Here is a 21,588-nt window from a genome sequence, read left to right as displayed (position 1 = left end):
TGTCCTGCACACAGCGAACAGCTCTGTGGTTTGTATGTTTCATGCTCCAGCCAGAACGAATAAATCCTGACAAAACGTTGGTTAACTGACCTAATGAATGTCCTTCACATCAGGAGAGCAGTAGGATTTTACCGGCGCCCCCAAGACACCGAAGGGAAAATCTGGAGCAAATAGCCAAAGTAAGCCCTCGGCTTTGCAAACTGGACTTGCGCCTTGCAACTGCAGAGCACATGTGCGTGCCCGCCGCGCACGGGAAATGCGCCCAGCGGCCCAAGGTTGCGAGCAGGATCTCAAAGCGTCCTCAATCCTATAAAAGCCACGGGGGGTGAGGAGATGTGGTTTTTTTGTTTGTTTGTTTTGTAAAAAAACGGAAATGGAAGGTAAGTGTATTGCCCATTGCCTTTGTCCAGAGTTGGGAAGCAGGTTCTTTGCCCGAACTTGTTTCCGGCTTCCTTTGTTTCTGTGCGGCTTGGAGGGACTCGGCAGGAGAGCTCCTTTTATAAAGCGGGGTGGGGAGCTTTCCCCCAAATCTAGATCTTGTCAGAGTAATGTGGCGTTGGTAAGCATTAGGGAGGAATTGGCAGGCATCAGAAAGAGCGGAGCCTTCGATAGCTCAGTTGGTAGAGCGGAGGACTGTAGTGGTACGAGTTGCGGCAATCCTTAGGTCGCTGGTTCGATTCCGGCTCGAAGGACTTCGTACAATCTTTTTAGCTTCCAACTCGAGCCAATCAAGTCGTAGGGAGAAAGTTTCACTCAGAGGCCCGCTGTGGATTTGCAGGAGCACAGCAGATGTTCGGTGAAACACATGTGCCGTAAGTAATCAGTGTACGATCCAACCCTCTTCTGTGTTAAATGCGAAGATATATTATTACTATTGCTTACGTGTGATTATTATATGCCTGCTTTTAAAAATCTTGCCCACGATCCCCCTGTACACTACTAGATAAAGGTTTTGAATTACGGTCGGTCCTCGGGTCAGCGGCCAGCCTAGAACAGCCTGTAAGGCAAAAGGAAGAGAGGCGGCAGCAGGCGGGGGATTAGCTCAAATGGTAGAGCGCTCGCTTAGCATGCGAGAGGTAGCGGGATCGATGCCCGCATCCTCCACTGAGGCTTTTTGCCCCCTGTATCAGTATCAGAGGATTCCTGAAGGGCGGGAGATCCGCTGACCCAGGAAGGTATTTTGTAATACACAGAAGAGCGCCGTGCGCAATGATTAGCTTCGCACATCGTCCTTTTATTTTGCAGGTGAGTCTTCCGGTTTATTTCTTGGTCACTTTTGTCTTGCCCTCCTCCCAGCGGGCAGGCGGTTAACCGTCTTCTGAGAAGACCCCGGTAGAACCCTCTGGCCGGATCTGCCCGCCGAGCCCCCAAAAGCCACTGGCTCAGGTACCCGCTAACGTGCGAGGGAACCCCTGCGTGCTGACCAATGGCAGCGAGCCTTACTGGGCGGGTAGCCAGCTGTACCAGCGGCCAATAGGCGAAAGACTTCTTGTTTCCTGGCAGAGCGGGGTCCCGGCACCGCGGCGCTCGGGTTTTGTTTGGGTCCTGGGTGGAGGACCCGGGTGCCGGGGCCCGAGGTGGCGCCTCGCTAGCGGGAGAGAGAGCGGGATCGCCGGCCCCGAGAGAGGTGAGGGGCGCTGCGTGGAGCGCGGGCCCCGCCGGCCCCGGCCCCGCCCCCTTCTCAGCCCCTTTCAGCCCGGAGCCCCTCTGGAATGCCACCCCGCCCCACGGCCCGGCCCGGCCGACCCCCCCCCCCGCCCCACTCCCACGCCCGCACCTCTGACCCCCCCCAGTCCCTGCCCCGAGTGTGAGACCCTGTCGTCCATTCATGCCTCCGAACCCCGCCCTGCCCAGGGCGAGCTCGGTCGGTGTGAGGTGAGGGTCTGTCAGAGTCGAGGGTCGAGAATCACCCCCTACCCCCACGTGGGTCTCTACCAGCCACGTTTTTAGAGGTGCTCAGCATACCCATCACTTACCCACAACTATTGCCAGCGTAGCCTTTTCAGGGACTCCAGTGCTTTGCAGGGCGGGAGGGGGCTGGAGACAGACCCATGCCCTAACTGGCATTGAGCTACAGTTTCCAGGTGAGCAGGTGGCTTCTGCCTTGTTTCTTTTGACTTGGCAAAGGCCACCGTTTTCTAGGCATAGGGTAGTGACAAAAAAGGAAGAACTAGACCTTCCAAGGGTTCAGGGGAGCCACAGACGAATGCCTGGTCAGGACTTGTGAGGACAGAGGAGTGGAGAGAAGCAGCTGCCCATTTAAACTTAGAATCTTGGCTCTCTCCGCTGCTCTGCTCTGCTGGAGATCGGGGAGCCAGTCTAGGAACGAGAGATCCAGAACGGCCCGTTTTTCAAGACGGCCACGTGCTGTGGTGGGTGTATCTGGGTAGGTTTGAGAAATCTGACCTCTCCAATGCTATTCTCTAGTCTTTTGCAAAAAAGCTTGGACTCTAGCGTTTCTCAACATTAGTTAAGCCATGGAGTACTTCATTTTGGGTAAGCCAAGATGTAGTAAAATGGGGTCCTTTTAGGTCAGTTCTAGCGCTTTGTGTGGCGTTAGACAACTGCTTTCTCTTAGCCTTTGCTAGAAGGCCACTTCTGCCTTTTCTGAGGTGGAAAGAGCCTCTTGTTTCTTAGGGCATTTCCTAAGAAGAGCTTTCATTGATCAGGAGATACCCAAAAACCTTGTTTTCATTTTTCTTCCTTCTTCCTACGCACCCCCCACTCTCCCCCAGCTCTCAGGGCCAGAGTGGGCAGGAGGATGCTTTCCCAGCCTCACCATGGAGCTGCGCTGTGGGGGATTGCTGTTCAGTTCTCGCTTTGATTCAGGGAACCTAGCCCACGTGGAGAAGGTGGAATCTGTGTCTAGTGACGGGGAAGGAGCAGCAGGTGGGGCATCAGCCCCCACCAGTAGCATCGCCTCTTCTCCTGACTACGAGTTCAACGTGTGGACCCGACCAGACTGTGCTGAAACGGAGTTTGAGAATGGGAACAGGTAAGGGGGAAAGAGGGGAGCGTGGAAGAAGGACAAGAGAGGAGGTGGCCAAGGCCCCAAATCCAGGCTCATTTCGCTGTCTTACTGTTCATACCGTCAGTACCCTTCCTCTCCCTCCCCTCCTCCCTCGCCTCCTCTGTACCGAACAGGCCTTTCCCAATCTTGCTCGCTCCAGCTGTTTCACGTAGCCTGTCTCCAGCCCTCAGTATATAATGACCTATTCCTCCTCCTCTGGCCCTCAGGTCATGGTTCTACTTCAGTGTCCGGGGAGGAACTCCAGGGAAACTCATCAAGATCAACATTATGAACATGAATAAGCAAAGCAAGCTATACTCCCAGGGCATGGCCCCCTTTGTGCGCACACTCCCCACCCGGCCACGCTGGGAACGCATTCGAGATCGGCCCACCTTTGAGGTAAGTTCTCCATGAGGGAGAAAGACAGACTTGGGTGCTAAAAGCAGAAGAGGGAAAGAAGAGAGGAGTTACCCTCAATACAGAGTACCAGGCAGGTGGGACGCCAGGTTTTGGTATCAGCTTTCCCTCTAGTGCTAGCTGGAGTCCAAGATAAGCCCCTGCTTCAGGAAGCCCAGAAGGAGCCAACTGTCATATGGAAAGTCCCAGAGGGAGGGAAGTCGGGCATAGTGTTGAGGGTGTAAGGTCGGTTCTTGGCGATCCCAATAGGATCTTAGTTCTCACACCAACAGCCCCTCCCTCTTCCTCCTCTGCTCCTCAGATGACAGAGACGCAGTTTGTGTTATCCTTTGTCCACCGTTTCGTGGAGGGCCGTGGGGCCACCACCTTCTTCGCCTTCTGCTACCCCTTCTCCTACAGTGACTGCCAGGACTTGCTAAACCAGCTAGACCAGCGCTTTCTGGAGAACCACCCTACCCATAGCAGGTGCCAACCCCGTCCTTACTCCTGCCACCCAGTCCTCGACCGGACACCACCTCTGCTACTTCTGGAACTTGCCCCAGGAGCCCCGAACCAAAATGTCACCCGCTCTTTTTCTGTGCAGAGTGTGGGACTTTGGGTACCTTTGACCAATATGTTTCTGTGTGACCATGACCTTAGCCTACCGCTACCTGCATTCTACTCACCCATCTGCCCAGTTCAAGCCTCTTAATATCCCGGCTCCCATCAGTTGCCCAGAACTTAGCCCCGCCATTGCCCAACACACCTTTTTTTCTGTCCCGGCAGAGGGTGAGTCTGTGTACGAAGTCATCACATAGTAGAGAGCCATAAACTGGGGAGAAAACAATAAGTTCATCCCGTCTTGTATTCTGCATTCTACTAATTCAGACGACCCAAATCCTCAGCCTCTTTTAACACTCTGAGGGACTCTAAGGCCCCAAAGGTTAGCGTGAAAGACCAGATCCTACAAATCCTAGGCTGGGGATGAGGCTCACCTCTTGCTAGGATTTTAGGGACTTCTCATGGCTTAATCGTTTTTATCCCCATAGCCCCCTGGACACCATTTATTACCACCGTGAGATCCTTTGCTATTCTTTGGATGGACTTCGTGTAGATCTGTTAACGATCACTTCCTGCCATGGGCTTCGAGAAGATCGAGAGCCCCGTCTAGAGCAGCTATTTCCTGATACTGGCACCCCCCGACCCTTCCGTTTCACAGGCAAGAGGGTGAGTGGGAACAGCATAAAGGTAGCACCATGGCCTTTCCGTAGCTCCAAGCCCTGTGGATAGCTTAAGGCCATGTTACCTCTGGGAGTCGTGGCCGCATTCGGAGGCAAGCAGGGCTGCTCCCAGCTCCACCTGCAGACTCAGCCAGCTGCAAATGCAGTGGCTCTTCCTGCCCGCCCCCCATTTACTGTTAGAGAGGACATACCAGGTAACTGGCCTAATGACCGCTCTCCTCTCCACCTCAGATATTCTTCTTAAGCAGTAGGGTACACCCTGGGGAGACTCCATCTAGCTTTGTCTTCAATGGCTTTCTGGACTTCATCCTTCGACCTGATGACCCCCGGGCCCAAACCCTGCGTCGCCTCTTTGTCTTTAAGCTGATTCCCATGTTGAACCCCGACGGTGTGGTCCGGGGCCACTACCGGTAAGCAGCCTCCCCAGCCTGTCAGGATTGTTCCCGGTCCCCTTCGTGTCCTCCACCTCCGTGAAATACTATCAGCCTCTCCTTTAACTTCTCCTGCATTCCCAGTCCTCTTGTACCCGAACAAGGGCAAGCCCATCTCGTTGTCCAGGGACCAGAGAAGGAATGTGGCACATCTAGCGGCGCTCTCTGGAAGGAGCAGAGTTAGAATAACCGCAGGTCCATCTGGGTAGAGGGAGCCGTGCTTAGTCTCTGTGGTCGGGGGGACAGCCCACCAAGGAGAGGGCCTGTTCTCAATCCTTTCCTTACTAATGCAACCTGGGCCTCTCATTTTGCAAGTCAGTCTCCCCCAGGCCCCCTTTCATCTACTCTCATGTCTCCTTCACCGGCTCAGCGCTCTAGACTCTGCTTCAGTCTCTGTTTTCCTATAGCACAGACTCGCGTGGAGTGAACCTGAACCGTCAGTACCTGAAGCCCGATGCAGTCCTGCACCCAGCCATCTACGGGGCCAAAGCTGTGCTTCTCTACCACCACGTGCACTCCAGACTGAACTCCCAGGGTCCCTCTGAGCACCAGCACAGTCCCCATCTCCCTCCTGATGCTCCCCTTTCTGACCTTGAGAAAACCAACAATATCCAAAATGAAGCTCACCTTGGGCACGCGTCTGACGGGGATGACCCTGAAGGCTGGACACAGACCGAGTCGGCAGAACAGAAGCCCAGCGGTGTGTGGATTATGCCACAACGGTCCGCTGAGGTTGAGCAGCCGGCCCCCAACACCATCCCCCCTAAAGAGAGTGGCGTCGCTTACTATGTGGACCTGCACGGACATGCTTCCAAAAGGGGCTGCTTCATGTATGGAAACAGCTTTAGTGATGAGAGCACCCAGGTAGGAATCCAGAGTGCCACGTGAGTGTGGGAAGTGTCGCAGGTCAGGAGATACAGGTTAGGCCAAGGACAAAGGGAAGGTGGTCTTGTGACAGGAAGGCCTGTGGCTGCAAGAGGTATTCCACCTCCAAACAAGCTTCAAAGGGCCAAAGGGGGATGGCACTGGGGCTTTGTGTCTCAGTCTTTACATCATGACCTTTGAACGAAGACCAAGCTGTCAGCATCGTGGGGTTTATTCTACAGTTTGGGAAATCAGGGGAAAAGGAAAAGTTTGCATTGTGGGAGAGACGAAGCTAAGAGCTTAAAAAGAGATAGAACTGTACCTTTCCAACACCTGGAAATAAGGTCAAGCACACAGTGACATTTTCAAAAAACATGGTATCTGCCATGTATTTAGTCACATGGCCCCCTGCTTGCCATCTCTTCCTTGCCCATTCCTTCTTTCTGTCTGTCTCTCCTGAATTGCCTTTTTCCTCCCTCACACAGGTGGAAAACATGCTGTATCCAAAGCTCATCTCCTTGAACTCAGCACACTTCGACTTCCAGGGTTGCAATTTCTCAGAGAAGAACATGTATGCCCGAGACCGCAGAGATGGCCAGTCTAAGGAGGGAAGCGGCCGGGTTGCAATCTACAAAGCCTCAGGGATAATCCACAGGTTGGGGGGAAACTGGGATATAGCTGATGAAGTAACTTCCTTAAAGAAAACAATACCCAGTCTAAGTTGTTTGAGGGGCAAGGGACGGCCCAAATCTTCTCAAAAGACAGGCTCACCATTAGCATTACTGTCTTTGGCCTGAGAGTCTGACTTTTCGGGACTTCTCGGGTACATGATATAGTGCCGAGGTCAATTGCTAGTTCCTAAGGATTAGCACTTTGTTTGTATCCACTGTTTTCCAAGTGATTATTTCTTAGACCACCTAGGCTGTCCCCCATGGTTCTGTCCTGATTTTTCCAGGCAGGACACTAATAAAGGTCTCTGTGTCTTAGCTACACACTTGAATGCAACTACAACACCGGACGCTCAGTTAACAGCATCCCTGCCGCCTGCCATGACAACGGGCGGGCCAGCCCCCCTCCCCCGCCGGCTTTCCCCTCCAGATACACTGTGGAACTGTTTGAACAGGTATGAATACAGGGGATACCTGGGGAAGAGGGGAACCCCAAAGTCTGGAATGGTCTTCACTCCTGCTGCCTAAGGCCCTCTGAAGAGAGGCTTACCACCGTCACCATCTCACCGCTGTGGTTATTTTCTGCAGTTAGCATAGGGGCAGGCCCCTGACTCTGATGGGATTGGGACGATGAGTAGGCACTATTTCTGACCTCATACCACAGAGAATCCCCAGCACATCTGAGTCAGATTCTTTGCGTCTTAAGCTGGTCTTCTTCCTTCTATTGGGTTTGTTCACTCCTACCTAGGCTTAAAAGCACCACCTCTGCAGTGGTCTTTGAGGACCCCAGGGTCCTAGAGCACGCGAGAGAAGGAGAAAGAGCTGCAGGTTATAGAAGAGATTGAAATGCCTTCTCCTGCTGGGAGAATGCCTTCCTGGTGCCAGCCAGAAAGCCCACTTGCTCTTGCCCATAAAGGATGAGGGTCCCAAAATGAGCAACGGTTTAGGGAACGGCTTTAAATCTGCCGAGATAAATAGCCCTGGCACAAAATATAGCCTGCCCGCTGAGGAAATTTGGGGCCGGGCCTCCCCTTCCACTGTGCTGTGCAACCCCCTCCCCAACATAGCAGCCTGGGTTGGAAGTCCCAGATGCTGAGCCAAACTGGACTACCCCACAGGTGGGACGAGCTATGGCCGTTGCAGCTCTGGACATGGCAGAATGCAATCCATGGCCCCGAATTGTACTGTCAGAGCACAGCAGCCTCACAAACCTCCGCGCCTGGATGCTAAAACACGTGCGCAGCAGCCGCGGCCTGAGCAGCACTGTGAACGTGGGTGTCAACAAGAAGAGAGGCTCTCGAACTCCACCCAAAAGTAACAAGTAAGACCCACAGGGTGGAAGGAGGAAAGGGTATGAAAGTGGAACAGGGCTTTAGAGCAAGGAGTTCCAAGGGGTTTGTGTTCCTCCCCTATCCAAAAGGACCACATGGTGAGTATTTTCAGAGCAAGTTAAAATTGGTAAGATTAGTACATTTTTTTGAAAATGGGATCCTCTTCCCTCTTCCCTGGAGCTACAGACTTCCTAGGCATCTGGAAACCAGGCCAGGGGATTCCCTGCTCCAGAGCCCGGCACAAAATTAAATTTAATTGTGGTGGGGGTAAGGGCAGGTCTCAGTTTCCAGGCGTTGGGAATGACCAAGAGGTCCAAGGGAATAAGGGGGGAATTCACTAAGTTAAGCTGCTCCGAGACAGCCCCGCAGCCCTTAGTATGTTTTCTGCAGGAGCATGTATTTGCGAACAAGGGCTCCCAGGCATCCTGAGATCAGCTGGTATGGCCCAGGTTAGATACCCCATCTGTGGACACAGATCCCTCCCTTTTCCCTTGCAGTGAGCGCCTTTGCCTTTTTCACCCAAGGTGAAGCTTTCCTGAGCATCAGACCTCAGGGAAAGCCTTGGGACACAACCTCCCCAGCCCAGGGCTAACTGGCATCTCCTTGCTTCTTTGCAGCGGCTTGCCTGTTTCCTGCTCTGAAAATCCCTTGAGCCGTGCACGCAGTTTTAGCACTGGCACAAGTGCTGGTGGCAGCAGCAGCAGCCAGCAAAACTCTCCACAGATGAAGAACTCCCCCAGCTTTCCTTTTCATGGCAGTCGGCCCACAGGGCTGCCAGGCCTGGGCTCTAGCACTCAAAAGGTCAGCCACCGGGTGCTGGGCCCCGTCAGAGGTAAGCCAGTCTGGGAGCCCCTGCAACAGGTGTTCAGTTGTTTGGGGAATTGCTGGGGGAAATGAGAGCTTGAAGATACACACTCTTGGCTGGGACCAAGGGGTGAATCAATAAAAGTAGTTTATAGCAGAATCTGCAGCCTCTCCTGCGACCTTGGTGTTCCCTGCGCCATGAGCCCCAGAGCAGTACTGTGTGTGGCACAGGCGGGAGTCCTGGGTACCTGGGCTTCAGCACATGCTGGGAAGCAGCGGGATTTCCAAGAACAAAACACTAGCTGCAACAGGGCCACACTGAAATGTGGAGCCTCCATGTCAGGAATGGTGTCAGACTGTCTTGTTAGGAGCAGTGTAAGGAAATGTCCTCACAACGCAAATTGTAGCACCGTAGAGATGGAGAATCCTATCCAAGGTCTCTATGGGATGAAACTGTTCCTGGCTTCAGAGCCTGTTCAGAAAGCGGTGTCAGAAGGATTCTAAGTCTTCCAGAGAAAAACGGAACAAGTACAGACAGCTTCTGTTGGTGGCTTACAACACAACAGTCTGGCCCCTCCCAGCAGTCACCACAGCTGCTCAACTGTGCATCAATACCCCTGGGGTTGGCTTGATGAGACCCTGCCTGATGAGAGATTCTGAGTTCAGAGGTATACCAGAAACAGATGGGCTTTTAGGGACAAAGAAGAGGAAGAGACCATGGAGCCATTCCTTGGGGGTGACTCAGACTTGGGTGGGGGGAGATTGTTGTAGTGCCACTTCCAGAAATACACGAAACCTCAAAGCAGTATTGTACGTGGCCTCTGGGCTGGAGACATCCTGCCAGAGTTTGGAGGCTTGTAAGCTGGAACTAAGAGGCTGGGGGTCTTCAGGCCGCACTCCTCATTAGCACTCCCTGGTAGGGACCCAGAGGCATGCCCTGGGTCAGTGGCTGTGGGAACCTGACTGCACCCGCTGGAGCAGCCACAGGGGAGGGAGCATTGGTCCTTAGCAGCTTTGACCAGTAAGACCGTTTATCCCTCATAAGCAACACAGTTACCGAGCCCCATTCTTTGAGATTCTCCCTTCATTTGGAGAGGATGCTTTTGTACAGCGTTGTTTGAAGGAGAGTATTAAAATAATAATGCCACGTATTTAAATAGCATTAAACAGCGAACAAAACAGTATCACATATATATATTTCATTTAGTCCTCACAAGGACCCTGTGGGGTGGATGGTATTTCCATTTCTCTGATGAGAAAACTGAGGCTGTTTAAGGGCGACTTGTCCAAGATTTCATAGCTTAATATTAAGTAGCAAAGTTATTCACTAATCATTATTCAGACTTCCTCTAATTTCTTTTCCTTTTTTCTTTCTGTTTTTTTCCTTTTTGTCAGCCTCTCATACCTCTTCACTCATAGCTCCTGGGAAGGAATGTCAGCGTCCTAAATTCCCCTTCCCTGACTACAAAAGAGAAATAGGAAAGAGTCTTCTCTAGGCCCAGGTCCTCACTGGAGGATTCTAAGCAGTTTTTCGTTCGTATTTTATTATCGTCCCCACCCCACCCCATGCAGAGTGCTGTATGAAGCTCTGTCAGTGAGAGACATGTATTCTGTGTCTTTGTTACTTCCCCAAATAACGAAGAGAAAAGGTGCATATTCAGTACTAAATACTTCCTGGTTGGCTGACTTTAAATTTAATAGGGGACACAGGACAGTGAACAACATAAAAGCACACACTCGTAAACACAGGGCACTTGGGGAGCCACCGTCATAGAACACTCAAGAGTAAGTAGCCAAAGAATGTTCAGTTGAGCGAGGATTTTGAAGAATGGATGGTAGCATATGGCTTGACAAAAACATTCCAGAGATGAGAGTGGTAGCCAGGGCCAGTGCTGCTGCGCAGAGAGGACAAGAAGCAGACAGACCTAGCTGGTGCAAAGGGCCAAGCCCTTCAGCACAGAAATTAGGTGGAGAGAGGTTGGAGGAAGAAGTTGAAATGTCTGGAAAACAAAGATGATAAGTTAACTGAGACATAGGACAACGATTGTGTGCTTCAGAAAATGGTGGGAACGAGAGATTTATGCCAGAGTGGCCTGTGAACTGTATGTATTGGGTAGGTGGGGGGAGGGGAATCCTCACAGTAATTGATAATGAGATAACTAATGGCTATACCAGGGTCTGGAAAGGAGAGAGAAATATATGCATCAGAAACAGGTAGCAGGATTCAGTGATGGTGGAAGAGAGGCAAACTAAGAGTTTCAAGGTTACAAGCCAAAGGAGAGAGTCGTGGTGATGTTAAGACATTGTTTGGAAGAAAAAGTGTTGAGTTTATCTATTTCAGACATACTTGGATGTCATGGGCTATCTATACGGAGATGTCCTGCAGGCAGAAAAAAGAGCCAGCCTGTAGAAAAGGTGACATCAAGGTTGGATCTAGGCATCAGCCATACGCAGGTGCAGGTAAAACAAGTGAGAAGCGATGTCCCCCCAGGTAAATGAGCTAAGAAGCAGAAAAAAGGAGCTGGCGCCAGGAAGAGACACCCTGGGGACTTGAGTAAAACTTGTGAGACCTAACAAACTATGTCTCTAAAGTCAAAGGGTTGAGAAGAGGGTTACTAATTCTATCAAACAGGAATACTGGAAGGAGGTGAAAGGTCAGAGCACTGGAATCTTGACTCCAGGTACTACAGTTTTTGCCGCTTCATCTCCTAGAGTCTCCAATATGACTCTAGGATTGGAGACTAGTCCCGGCTTAGGATAGGGACCTGCAGCTTTATTTGTCAGGTTGATCTGTCCTATAGCTTTGTGCTGTTTCCTGGTTCTGCACATCCGGTTCTTTGGCCCCTGCCACATCTAGTCATACTTTGTCTTCTGACATAGGAAGAACACAGCTCCTGTATCTCTGAGACCTAACTATAAAGCGGCTATACTTTCCAAACCCAAAACTGAGATTGTGATCTGACAAAAGATTTTTTTCTGACTTGTAAATTTAAAAGAAAGTTCCCACTGATGTATAAAAATCGTATCACACTTAACTGTATACTTAATTCATGACTATCCTTTATTGGCTAGAACAGAGCATAAGACAGGCTATCCAGAAAATTTCAGAAAAGAGCTAGGCAGCCCAGCCAGAAGCTTAAAGCAGAGGTTAGGGAACTAGTCTGGCAGGTTCTATTCTCAAGACTGGAGGATGAACATTTTAGGAGGCCAACGAGCAAGGCAACTCAGGGTGAACAGGAATGTTCCTGAGACAGGAGACTGCAAGAGCCTCCAAGGAAGCTTGACCCCACTCCCACCCCCTGACCGCAGTGCCAGGAGCTTCTTTACCTAGTTGCCCCAGCTGCAAAACACCTCCTGAGCAGCACCTGCCCAGTTATGTAGCCGAGTTCCAGTTCGGCAGGCACAGAACGGCACACAGCGTTAGCAGCAGCTGTTGCTGCAGAGGAAAGCAAGCTCACGGGAAGAGCTTATCCAGTGACCGAGTCAGGGAAGTAGGAAGTTGAAAGCCTGCAAGATACTGGTGCAAAACAGAGCTTGAAGGCAAGCCGGCTGGGGTGAGGGTGGATAAATCAACCAGCTCCACCTGTCTGTTATGTAGGGCATAGGACTAAGGTGAAGCTGGTGGGGCGCCCAGGACTCGGGGTCAGGAGTGCACCCTAGGTGTCACATCCTAGTCCTGGCCCTGGATTCAGGCAAGTCTCACCCAGTAACTGAAACATATTCCCTGGTCCTGTGCCTATCTGGTGGGACCCTGGGGTAAAAGACAAGGGGGCAGTGTAAAAACGGAGGCTGTCAGCTGTCATCCCACCACAGCCACCGTCCTCCCTCCCAGCTCTGGCACTTGCATCCGTAGTTACTAGAACTCTTTCCTGGCCTCTGCCATGCCATGGCTCAGCCGACGGGCTGCTTCTGGTAGAGCAGCTGAAGTCCGATGGTGAGTGGAGGTTCCTTTGAAAAGTGAGTCAGAGGACAGAGGAAGAATGCCTCCAGCACCATCACTAACTACTTTTACTTTTCCCACTGCAAACAAGTTTTGTGGTTAAGAGTAGATTAAAGCTTGAGGGCAGGAAATGTCTCCTAACACATTTACTGATTCCCTTGGTGCCTTGCATTTATTTATGATCAGTGAATACTTGTTGAATGGAAAAGACAAGAAATTGGGAGCTGAATAAATGCTTGTCTGACCTTTTCACCCCTTAGAGGGCATAAATCAGGTCTGTGATTATCCCAGGGATTCAGTACGATCTAGGGTGCTCCGTGTAGGGACAGTTCAAAGGTGCCAAGTCAGTAACTGTTCCTTTAAATTTTGAGACCTTTAGAATAAACCACTCTAACTCCTACACTGGGGAGGTCAGTCCGGCTCTACCTCAGACCTTTGCCCCAGGATTATCCTACTCCCAAAATGGAATCTACAGTTGATTACCATAAAATACAATCTCACAACCTCTGGAAGCACAGCTGACTCACATATCACTCTGCACTCAGCCTCAAGCCACTGTTTCTATAGCTTAGAAGCAAGAAATAACAGCTGGGGTTCCTCCCTTAAATTTTTGTCTCAGTGGGAACTGAGTAGGCCTGGATTATACCAGGGGCCAAAAGTCAAAACATGAGAAATTGGGCTGTGTGCTCACATTGCCAAATTTACAGGGAGGCCTGGCCAGGCTTTAAGACAGTCTTTTAAGGGGCACCTGGGTGGCTCAGTCAGTTGAGCATCTGACTTGATTTCAGCTCAGGTCACAATCCCAGGGTTGTGGGATCGAGCCCTACATTGGGCTCTGCACTAAATGTGGAGCCTGCTTGGGATTCTCTCTCCCTCTCTCTCTCTCTCTCTCTCTGTCTGCCCCACCCTCCCCCAGTGCACACTCATGCTCTCTTAAAAAAAAAAATCGTTTAAGTGAGGGTTAAAACGCTATTTTTAAATGCCTTATCCTTTCCATATTAGGCCTCTCCTAAACCAGACTGGTCTCCTGTCCTTAAAACTCTCATTAGGGGCAGGATCCTTGAGTTGTATCTGTAGTATCTTTCCCATAATATGTACATTCACACTGACATTTTTTACATCATATGCCTGTTCTGCTTCATACCTTCCTGAGTGTTGCTCAGTTTCTTGCTACAACCTAGAAATGTCCTAAAGGCTTTCATTCACTTTCTTACTTGCTCTTTCTTACCTTTCCTGGGGTGGGTAAGGCTTCATCCTTAACATGATTTCAACATGCCTCTATGTAGAGATACCCAGATCATCAAGAAACCCACTATTTCCATCCTTGATCAAGTTCATTTCTGCCTGCTATGCACTGTCATCTGGATATCATCCTGATATCAGTGTTTTACTGAAGAATCACTCAAGGCTAGGTTCTACAGTATTTCTGAGTCATTGGTGGTAGGTAATGCTTCAGGTTGACTGTGGCCATGAGTCTCTGACTTCTGTCCTTTCACTGTGTATCACCTCTTTAGTACCCTAAGGTCTGTTTGTTGTTGTTGCCTGTTTACTATTGAGTTACAATTGACAGGTCTGGTTAGTTTTGACTCTTGGCTCTAATTGGTACTCTAATTGGTACCCAGCCCCTCAGCAAACTCCTCAAAGCTAGAGTAGCTTCTGTCCTGAAATCTCTCCCTTTCTTCTATTCCTTATTCATGTGTCAATTTTTTAAAAATTTGGTTTGGGATTTCCAGAAGTAGTCTTGTCACTGCTGACTACTGCTCATTATAGCTGGCCAAGATTAAGTTATTGTCACCTACTTCCTGAATTAGAGGTATTTTGCATCCAACACACATTACTTTGTTAGAGGCCAAGTGGCATCCTGGGACCTCCACTGAATTCAGCTCCACAAAGCTTAATAGCTCATTCAGTCTGAGAGCATTTGGCACCTACCATCCCTCTGTGATGAGACAGACCTGCCAAACCTGAGAGCCTCCCTACACCATCCAGTCACCGTCTGCTCTCAGAACTTGTACCGGTGAGGTTCTAGCCAGAGTGGACCAGAAAGAGCTGCCCCACGGGGAATAAGCATATGTCCTTAGACTCAGATTATTGAGCAGCCCATGGTCTATGGTGGGTGTCTGCTATTCAGGAAAACAAAACCTTTACTAGCGTCTCTGGTTTTCTAGGCAGAGTTTTGTAGGCACCAGGATATACAGACTGGTATAGACTGGAGAAAAGTCCTTACCCTCAAGAGATTCCAGTTTCAAGCAGAATACTAGTTAACAACTACTGAGTACTATGTACCAGGCATGATTATAAGTACTTGACATGTGCTAGCTTCTTGAGACAAAAACCATAAATCATTACTAGCCAAGTGAACAAAGGACAATAAAGCAAGGGAGAACAGTCAATTCTACCTGTGATGGTCAGGGAGGCTTCACAGAGGTGACATTTGAGATGGGACATGTTAAGTTGTTCAAGGTTTCACTAGAAGAGGAAACGGACATTGCAGAGGAACCACACAGCTAGCAGCTACAGGGGCTGTAGCAGAGGGTTTGAAGGATCAAGTCAGCATCCTACCAAGGATGGGCAGACTGGAACCACAGTGGGACGGAGCTCTGAATGCCACGGTAAAGGGTTTAGACTTTATCCTTTATTTTTTGATGTTTATTTATTTTTGAGAGAGAGAGATGCAGACAGAGCATGAGTGAGGGAGGGACAGAGAGGGAGACACAGAATCTGAAGCCCGCTCCAGGGTCTGAGCTATCAGCACAGAGCCTGATGTGGGGCTCAAACCCACAAACTGCAAGACCATGACCTGAGCCGAAGTCGGATGTTTAACTGACTGAGCCACCCAGGCGCCCCTAGGCTTTCTCCTTTAAAAGACCTTCAGTATCTCCTCCTTGCCTGAACCAGATGACTTTTGATCAGGTCTAGGTTTTGGAATAATTTCTGGCACCGGTGTGAAAGATGGGACTGTAAAAGGGAACAGATTCAAGCTAGGGTGACAAGTGGGGAATTTTTTTCAGAAGCCTGAATGAGAGATAAAGACCTATAGCTGGACACAGGCCATGGCAAGGGAGAATGAAGGAGGAATCCAAGCAAAGGCAGAGGCAGAATTGTCTAGATTTGGTTAAACACAAATCTAAATATGAGGGAGGAGTCAGAAGATGAAACAGGTTTCTAGGACATTTTTCACCAAGGTAAGGAGAAGAAAAGGAAGGATGGAAGAAAATTAGTTTTGCTGGGGTCATGAGAGACCGCCAGGTAGAAATGCCAGTGGACCACTGAACTGTAGTTCAGGAAAGAGGGCTCCAGAGCAGCTTGGGAGTTTGGAGTATGCACAGCAGGAGGGGACCAAGGGTACAATGGGGGAGGGGCACTGGCATTTGGGGGCAGTAAGAGTAGTTGAAGAGGAGTGGTTAGAGGCAGGAGAAACCTAGGGAAGCTATTTCAGAAGCCAAGCTCAGTAACTTCTCGGCCAGAAGAATGAACTGGCGAGCGAGCAGGGTGGTTAGCCACAGAGAGGCGGATGAGGGCTTGCTGTGACCCGGGTAACCGGAGTAAGTATCAGAGGTCTTTCTACCCACCTTAAATTTACTTCCAGAGAGGAGTGCTGGTGTGATGACAAGTGCGAGAACCAGCAGGGCAGTGGAGTGACAGGGCCTCACTTACTTGCCCTTTTATCTCCTTGTGTCCCTTCCACTCAGAGCCCCGAAGCCAGGACAGGAGACGGCGGCAGCAGCCACTGACCCATCGCCCTACTTCAAGCGGCCTGGCCCCATCCCCAAATCCTGCTAGTTCTAGCCCAGCAGCCTCACACAACATGGGCTCCTGCCTACTCCCCAGCTCACTCAGCATATCAGGTCTGTACCTACTGCCACGGAAATCTGGGTTGGCCAGCCTCCTTCCTTCCCTACTACCCAGGGTGTAGACCAGACTCCCTGCTAGGCTTAAACCAATCCCTTCAGCTCCTTTCTTGACTTGATGCAGAAAGTTAATGCAGGCCTCTCCACACCAGGGGCATCCGTTATCCTCCTGGATTATCCTAAACCCGTAAAGCACCCATGCTCTTGTACAGGAAGCTGGAAGTTAATGGATGTCTTTGTATAATAAAATAGCTATTGTTTCTTGAGCATCTATGTGGCAGGCACTGCTCTAAGCACGTTGTCTCACTTAATCCTCAAAGGTGAACAACCTGAGTACCTGCTACTTACTCAAGCTTCCTGACTCCAGGAACTGGGCAACATTAGACAAAACCGAAGAACAAAAAAAGGCAGAGGCCTTTCACCTGTCATCACAGCAAATGCTGTGTGACCGCATCATCCACATAAAACCCAGGCCACCTGCTGTCCTTTTAAGTTATACACCCAGCTGTGTAAAGGACTGGACGGGAATGATTCCTAAGACTCCAGTCCAACATCCTCTAACTCCCTCAGAGCCCACTACTCCCAACCTGTTAACGGTCTTCAGTGGGTAGCCCTTGTCAGTCTATCATCTTGGGTACTGACTTATCCTTGAGCGCTTACTCATTTGGATGCGACAGGCCCTGAAGTCTATAAATTCAGAGTAGTTCAGCTTGATGGGCTGTGGCTCAAGTTGCAAGTTGCTACTCCACTCCTTGGACCCGACTAGAGTATGCCGTGCTTCTCAACCAGGGGCCATTTTACTCGCTAGGGAACATGTGGCAAGGTCTGGAGACATTTTTGGTTGTTACAATGGGGAGGGGACAGAGGAAGAAGAAATGCCATCTAGTAGGTAGAGACCAGAAAGGCTATTAAACATTCTGCAATGCACAAGACAGGTCCCCACAACAAAGAATCATCCAGCCCAAAATGTCAATATTGCCAGTTTTGAGAAACCCTGTTCTAAAGGAAGTTCCCTCTTCTTCTCCACGGCTCCCTACCCTGATAGCAGTTTTCTTTGTTTCCTAGGGAGCAGCTGCTCATTCCTGTCCTCAGGCGACAAGCCAGAGGCTGTCATGGTGATTGGGAAAGGGCTGCTAGGGACTGGACCTCGGATCCCCTGTATCAGGACACGACTGCAGGTAACATTTTTGTGTCTTCCCCAAACCCCAGTGTAACAACTCTCACAGAGCCCAGCAAGGCACTGTTTGTCTGGGTAGTGGGAGGGAAAATGCTCAGCACTGCTTTACAACCTCCCCCGGCCATATCAGAGAGCTGCTCTGGTGCCCGTGCCTGTCTGTCCAGTACCCCCATCCCTCAGCCAGGTCTCTTGCTTGCTTCCAACCCGCGTCCCTGCCAGATACACCCCAACCTCAGCCTGCTAGCTTTGGCACTGCCCGCCCCTGCCCTTAGCTTCTCCTCTCTTTCTGCCCAGACCTGCCCGAGGAGAGTTCCCGCCAGGAGGGGTCCCGGATTCCCCAGGTAACACATCTGGTTGCTGCTCCTAAGAACAGCTGTGCCACCAACTCCCAATTCAGTCCAGATTTCTCATGTTAAATTGGCTAAAGCTGAGTACAGACAGAGACCGGATGCGTGAAGCCTAAGCTGCTCTGGCAGGGACTGAGGCACAGAAGGCTCTGAGAGACCCACCAATTCTCCAACCTCTTTCCAAACACTGCTTCCCTATTCAGCCAGATGTCAGCCATAATACAGCCATGGAGGTTAAATGCTAGATCCTTTTGCCTCCCCTAGTTAAGTATGACTTAGAGTGTATAGTCATAAACTGAACCTAAGAATTCTCTAGCTATTATCCTGCCTTACCCTCTCAGCTAGGGACAGTGCCCAGAAATTCAAGGTCCCAGTACCGGTGTTGACCCCTGTCCTACACTCTTATGCACGGAAACTCTAGAAGCAAACCCAGAAGCAAAAAAGTTAATGGAAGAATCCAGCCTCTCAGCCCACCCCCTATCCACACAGGCTAGGCCCAGGTTGGGCCGGGGCTCACCGCCGACTCGCAGAGGGATGAGAGGCTCTTCGGGCCCCACATCCCCTACACCCCGGACCAGGGAGAGCAGTGAGCCGGAACCAGGACCCAGCTCTGCACCAGGGTGAGCACCCGGGTCCAGTCCCTCACCCCACCTCTCACTTCTGTCCCTTCATTCCCATTTCTGTGCACATTCAGGATCATTTTCTTCCTTCCCTAATCCCTCTGACCTCCAAAAGACTAAAGGTACTTTCATTAAGAATCTAGTCCCTGATTTTTTTCCCATCATGGCCTCAGTCTTCACTGCAAAGGACAAGAAAACAACTCCTTGTTAGGGGCTAAGGCCTAGGAGCCGCCGCATTTCAGCATCAGCCCAAGGTGCAGTGCTCAACCCACCTATCATTACCCATCTCCCCTCTCTCATGTCCAGCCCCTGTCAGAGTTCTCACAAGCCTGATTCCTCTCTCTTCTCTGTTGCAGGCTGCCTCATGCCGGGCCCCCACGGCCCCGCTCTGCCCCTGCCTTTTCTCCTATTTCCTGTAGTCTATCTGACTCCCAGTCCCGGATACGTTACAGCGGGGGGCCTTTGGGCCAGCCTGAGGTTTGTTTTGTCCCTAAATCACCCCCACTCACTGTTTCTCCCCGGGTCTGATGCCACCACCTCCATGCCCAGGATATAGCCCCAAGATGGGGTACACAGTGAGAAATGTGCTAGCCTCCTCCCTCAGCTGTTGATTCCATGTGACAACCATAATTCCTATATGAACGGACAGTGAATACCAGCCACACTGTTCTGAGACATCCCAGAGCATCACCTTGAGACAGCACAAAGCAGAAACCTGCTACCCCATCCCTCCCTCCACAGCACAAGATTTTGGGACCACAAAAAATATATATCTATATTTTTATATTGGGGGGAGGGAGTAGAAAAAGCCCCTATACTGGGCCCTACTCAGTGGCAGCTTCTTGTTCCATAGGGTTAAGGAAGACTTTGAGGAAATAAAAGTTGTTTGGAAAAATCCAGGTGTAGTTGCTTTGTATGTTGTGATGGGTAGAGGGATGAAGTGAAGTGTGAAGGCCCCTCACACCCTCCATCTTGCCTCAGCCTATGTCCTGGAACCCTAGAAAAAAGGGGGAAAGACCCGAGGTAAGGAAAATGCTGCAGCTTTCCTCTGGGGAAATCCTTCAGGCATCCACTCCCATCCATCCTGTTCCCCCTTTACATTTTTGACCAACACTTAAGGTTCCCCACCCTACCCCACCTTTCTTGTCTAGGGCTTGGGTCTACAGGAGCCACCCTAACTCAGTGCCTCTTGCTCCAGAATTCTACATCTTTACAACCCCCCCCCCCCGCCTCCCCCTCCCCCCCAAATTCTGCCTAAATAAAAGCCTCAACAAGCTTGGAGAAGTGAGGACTCCTTAAGTCCCCCTTAAGTGAAGAGCCCAAATCCTCATACTTGGACGGCATCCTCAGTACCTTTACTCCTCTCTGTGTCAGTGTCTCCTAGTACCCAAAGGCCCAACTTGGGCATGGGTACTTGGGCACGAAGACGGGGGCAGAGGAGTAGGAAAGTCACCCCCATTCTAGCAGGTAAAGGGCGGGGCACTGTAGGGCATTCCCTACTGTGTGCGGATAAAGGGGCTCAGTTCTGGACTGTATCATGCTTGGCCCGGCACTTTCTGATTTGAAGTTTCGAACCCTGCAGGCCCTGGCGTGGCCTCGCCACTCCACTCTCCGGGGGCTGGGCGCTGCAGCCCCGGACCGTTACCTGGGGCGGAGAAAGCGCCACTTTCATTCCTGCTTCTTGGGATTGTTGACGGCCACGTAGTGATAGAGAACCACAAGCAGAAAGAGCGACACGCCCAGCATGTTGGCGAAGATGGCGAGCTGCACGTCTGTGATCATCCTGCGGAGAAGAGGAGGGACTGAGCCTGGGGCTGGCGCATTCCTCGCCCAGGCCGGGACCCGTTCTCGCCCCCTGGACCAGCCACCGCCGAAGCGCCGCTGAGCGCGCTTACGCACCTCTCACCTGACCAGCTGGGCTCAACGCGGTGTGGTCTGCGCACTAGCTCCAGGTAGGAGTTCCGGCCCGGAAGTTGGTAGCGCGAGCGCAAGCCCAAACCAGGCACTTCCGGCCGTGCTGCTTGGCCGGAACGGGCTCTCTAGCCCCGCCGTCTCGCCTGCTCCCCGAGGCGCCTCGCAGGGGCGGGGTCTCGGGCGGGGCTGCGGCCGGACTGCCCGCCGCAGGGGGTGGGCGAGCCGCGGGCGCGCGCCACAGGCGGGCGGAGCGCAGCTGGCCGCAGCTGGCGCAGCAGGGGACGCGGCAGAGCCGTGGCCGCCTCCCCGAAGCCCAACGGCGGGCCGGGGCGAGGGTGCGGCGGCGTGGTAGGGTGAGAGGCTCGGCCTGACCCCTAGACTTCGACCCCGCTTCCTGCCTTGGCCCCCCGTGCTGCTGCCCACCCTCCGCTTCCCGGCTCGGCCCAGCCAGGTGCTTCCTTTGGGCCCTGCCCTCAGGATCCCCTCCCTGGCCCCCGCGGCGGAGAGGGCGGTTAGAGGCGGTGCAGAATAGGGAGAGAGCTGGGGCGGCCGGAGGCTCCTCTCCTCGGCTCCCGCCTTTTTGCCCCACACCCGCCCAGGGGAACGATGCTGCCTGCGATCCGACCGGTGCCTCCCTTCCCCGGGCTCGCTCCCCCCACCCCACCCCCGGAGGTGGGCGTCGGAAATAGGGCGGACCCTCCCGGAATCAAAACCCAAACCGTGGGACTTGGGCCAAGTGGGAAATCACCCCCCGGATGTGAGGGAGGGAGAGTGGGAGGGAGGGCCAGGACAAGCAAGAGGGGTTGTGTGTTCTGAGCAGAGTGGATCACTGAGGAGAAAGCCGACTGTGGGTAGATGACTGAGGGTCTCTGGTGAGGGAGCGGCCCTGGAGCTCTACAGCCCTCTGCCCCAGCGAGAACCTACTCCCCACCCCCCCCCACCCCCTCCTTGCCTTCCCTCCGCTTCACCATAAAAGGGAACGGCACCGAGCCAG

At 51.8% G+C, this 21,588-nt stretch overlaps 2 protein-coding genes and 2 non-coding genes across 8 annotated transcripts; 3 read left to right on the top strand and 1 right to left on the bottom strand.

Moving 5' to 3' along the window:
• Positions 1–32: 32 nt before the first annotated feature.
• AGBL5 (AGBL carboxypeptidase 5) lies at positions 33–20,396 on the top strand. Of its 5 annotated transcripts, none has more exons than XM_053201108.1 (17): positions 33–232; positions 1,246–1,386; positions 2,736–2,995; positions 3,238–3,409; positions 3,729–3,892; positions 4,456–4,633; positions 4,879–5,057; positions 5,486–5,942; positions 6,428–6,597; positions 6,930–7,065; positions 7,729–7,931; positions 8,559–8,773; positions 16,378–16,533; positions 17,602–17,714; positions 18,550–18,680; positions 19,037–19,157; positions 20,263–20,396. In XM_053201108.1, exons 3-17 carry the CDS (start codon positions 2,781–2,783, stop codon positions 20,383–20,385), a joined length of 2,733 nt encoding a protein of 910 aa, XP_053057083.1. In that variant the 5' UTR covers positions 33–232; positions 1,246–1,386; positions 2,736–2,780; the 3' UTR covers positions 20,386–20,396. The 5 variants fall into 5 exon arrangements, with proteins under 5 accessions (XP_053057083.1, XP_014919619.2, XP_053057081.1 ...); XM_015064133.3 differs by lacking the exon at positions 33–232 and adding an exon at positions 520–812; XM_053201106.1 differs by lacking the exons at positions 33–232; positions 1,246–1,386 and adding an exon at positions 1,468–1,627.
• On the top strand, positions 603–692 carry TRNAY-GUA (transfer RNA tyrosine (anticodon GUA)). Its single transcript is given in 2 exon segments — positions 603–639; positions 657–692. It is a non-coding gene; the product is annotated as a tRNA-Tyr (tRNA).
• On the top strand, positions 1,032–1,104 carry TRNAA-AGC (transfer RNA alanine (anticodon AGC)). Its single transcript has one exon. It is a non-coding gene; the product is annotated as a tRNA-Ala (tRNA).
• Positions 19,449–20,462, bottom strand: OST4 (oligosaccharyltransferase complex subunit 4, non-catalytic). Its single transcript, XM_027033397.2, has 2 exons — positions 20,326–20,462; positions 19,449–19,677 (listed from the first exon to the last, which is right to left on the bottom strand). The coding sequence occupies exon 1, from the start codon at positions 20,460–20,462 to the stop codon at positions 20,349–20,351; it is 114 nt and encodes a 37-aa protein (XP_026889198.1). The 3' UTR covers positions 19,449–19,677; positions 20,326–20,348.
• Positions 20,463–21,588: the final 1,126 nt, after the last annotated feature.

The sequence above is a fragment of the Acinonyx jubatus genome, chromosome A3 (genome assembly GCF_027475565.1).
Source record: "Acinonyx jubatus isolate Ajub_Pintada_27869175 chromosome A3, VMU_Ajub_asm_v1.0, whole genome shotgun sequence".
NCBI lineage: Eukaryota > Metazoa > Chordata > Mammalia > Carnivora > Felidae > Acinonyx > Acinonyx jubatus.
Note: the sequence above shows the minus strand (reverse complement) of the source record. Positions and strands in the feature narration are given on the sequence as shown.

Excerpts from the sequence above, each read along its gene's own strand:
- AGBL5 (XM_053201108.1), top strand. The coding sequence starts at position 2,781 with ATGGAGCTGCGCTGTGGGGGATTGCTGTTCAGTTCTCGCTTTGATTCA. Across the intron at positions 7,932-8,558 it reads ACTCCACCCAAAAGTAACAA|CGGCTTGCCTGTTTCCTGCT; the intron begins GTAAGACCCACA and ends GCTTCTTTGCAG. Across the intron at positions 8,774-16,377 it reads GGTGCTGGGCCCCGTCAGAG|AGCCCCGAAGCCAGGACAGG; the intron begins GTAAGCCAGTCT and ends CCTTCCACTCAG.
- OST4 (XM_027033397.2), bottom strand. The coding sequence starts at position 20,462 with ATGATCACAGACGTGCAGCTCGCCATCTTCGCCAACATGCTGGGCGTG.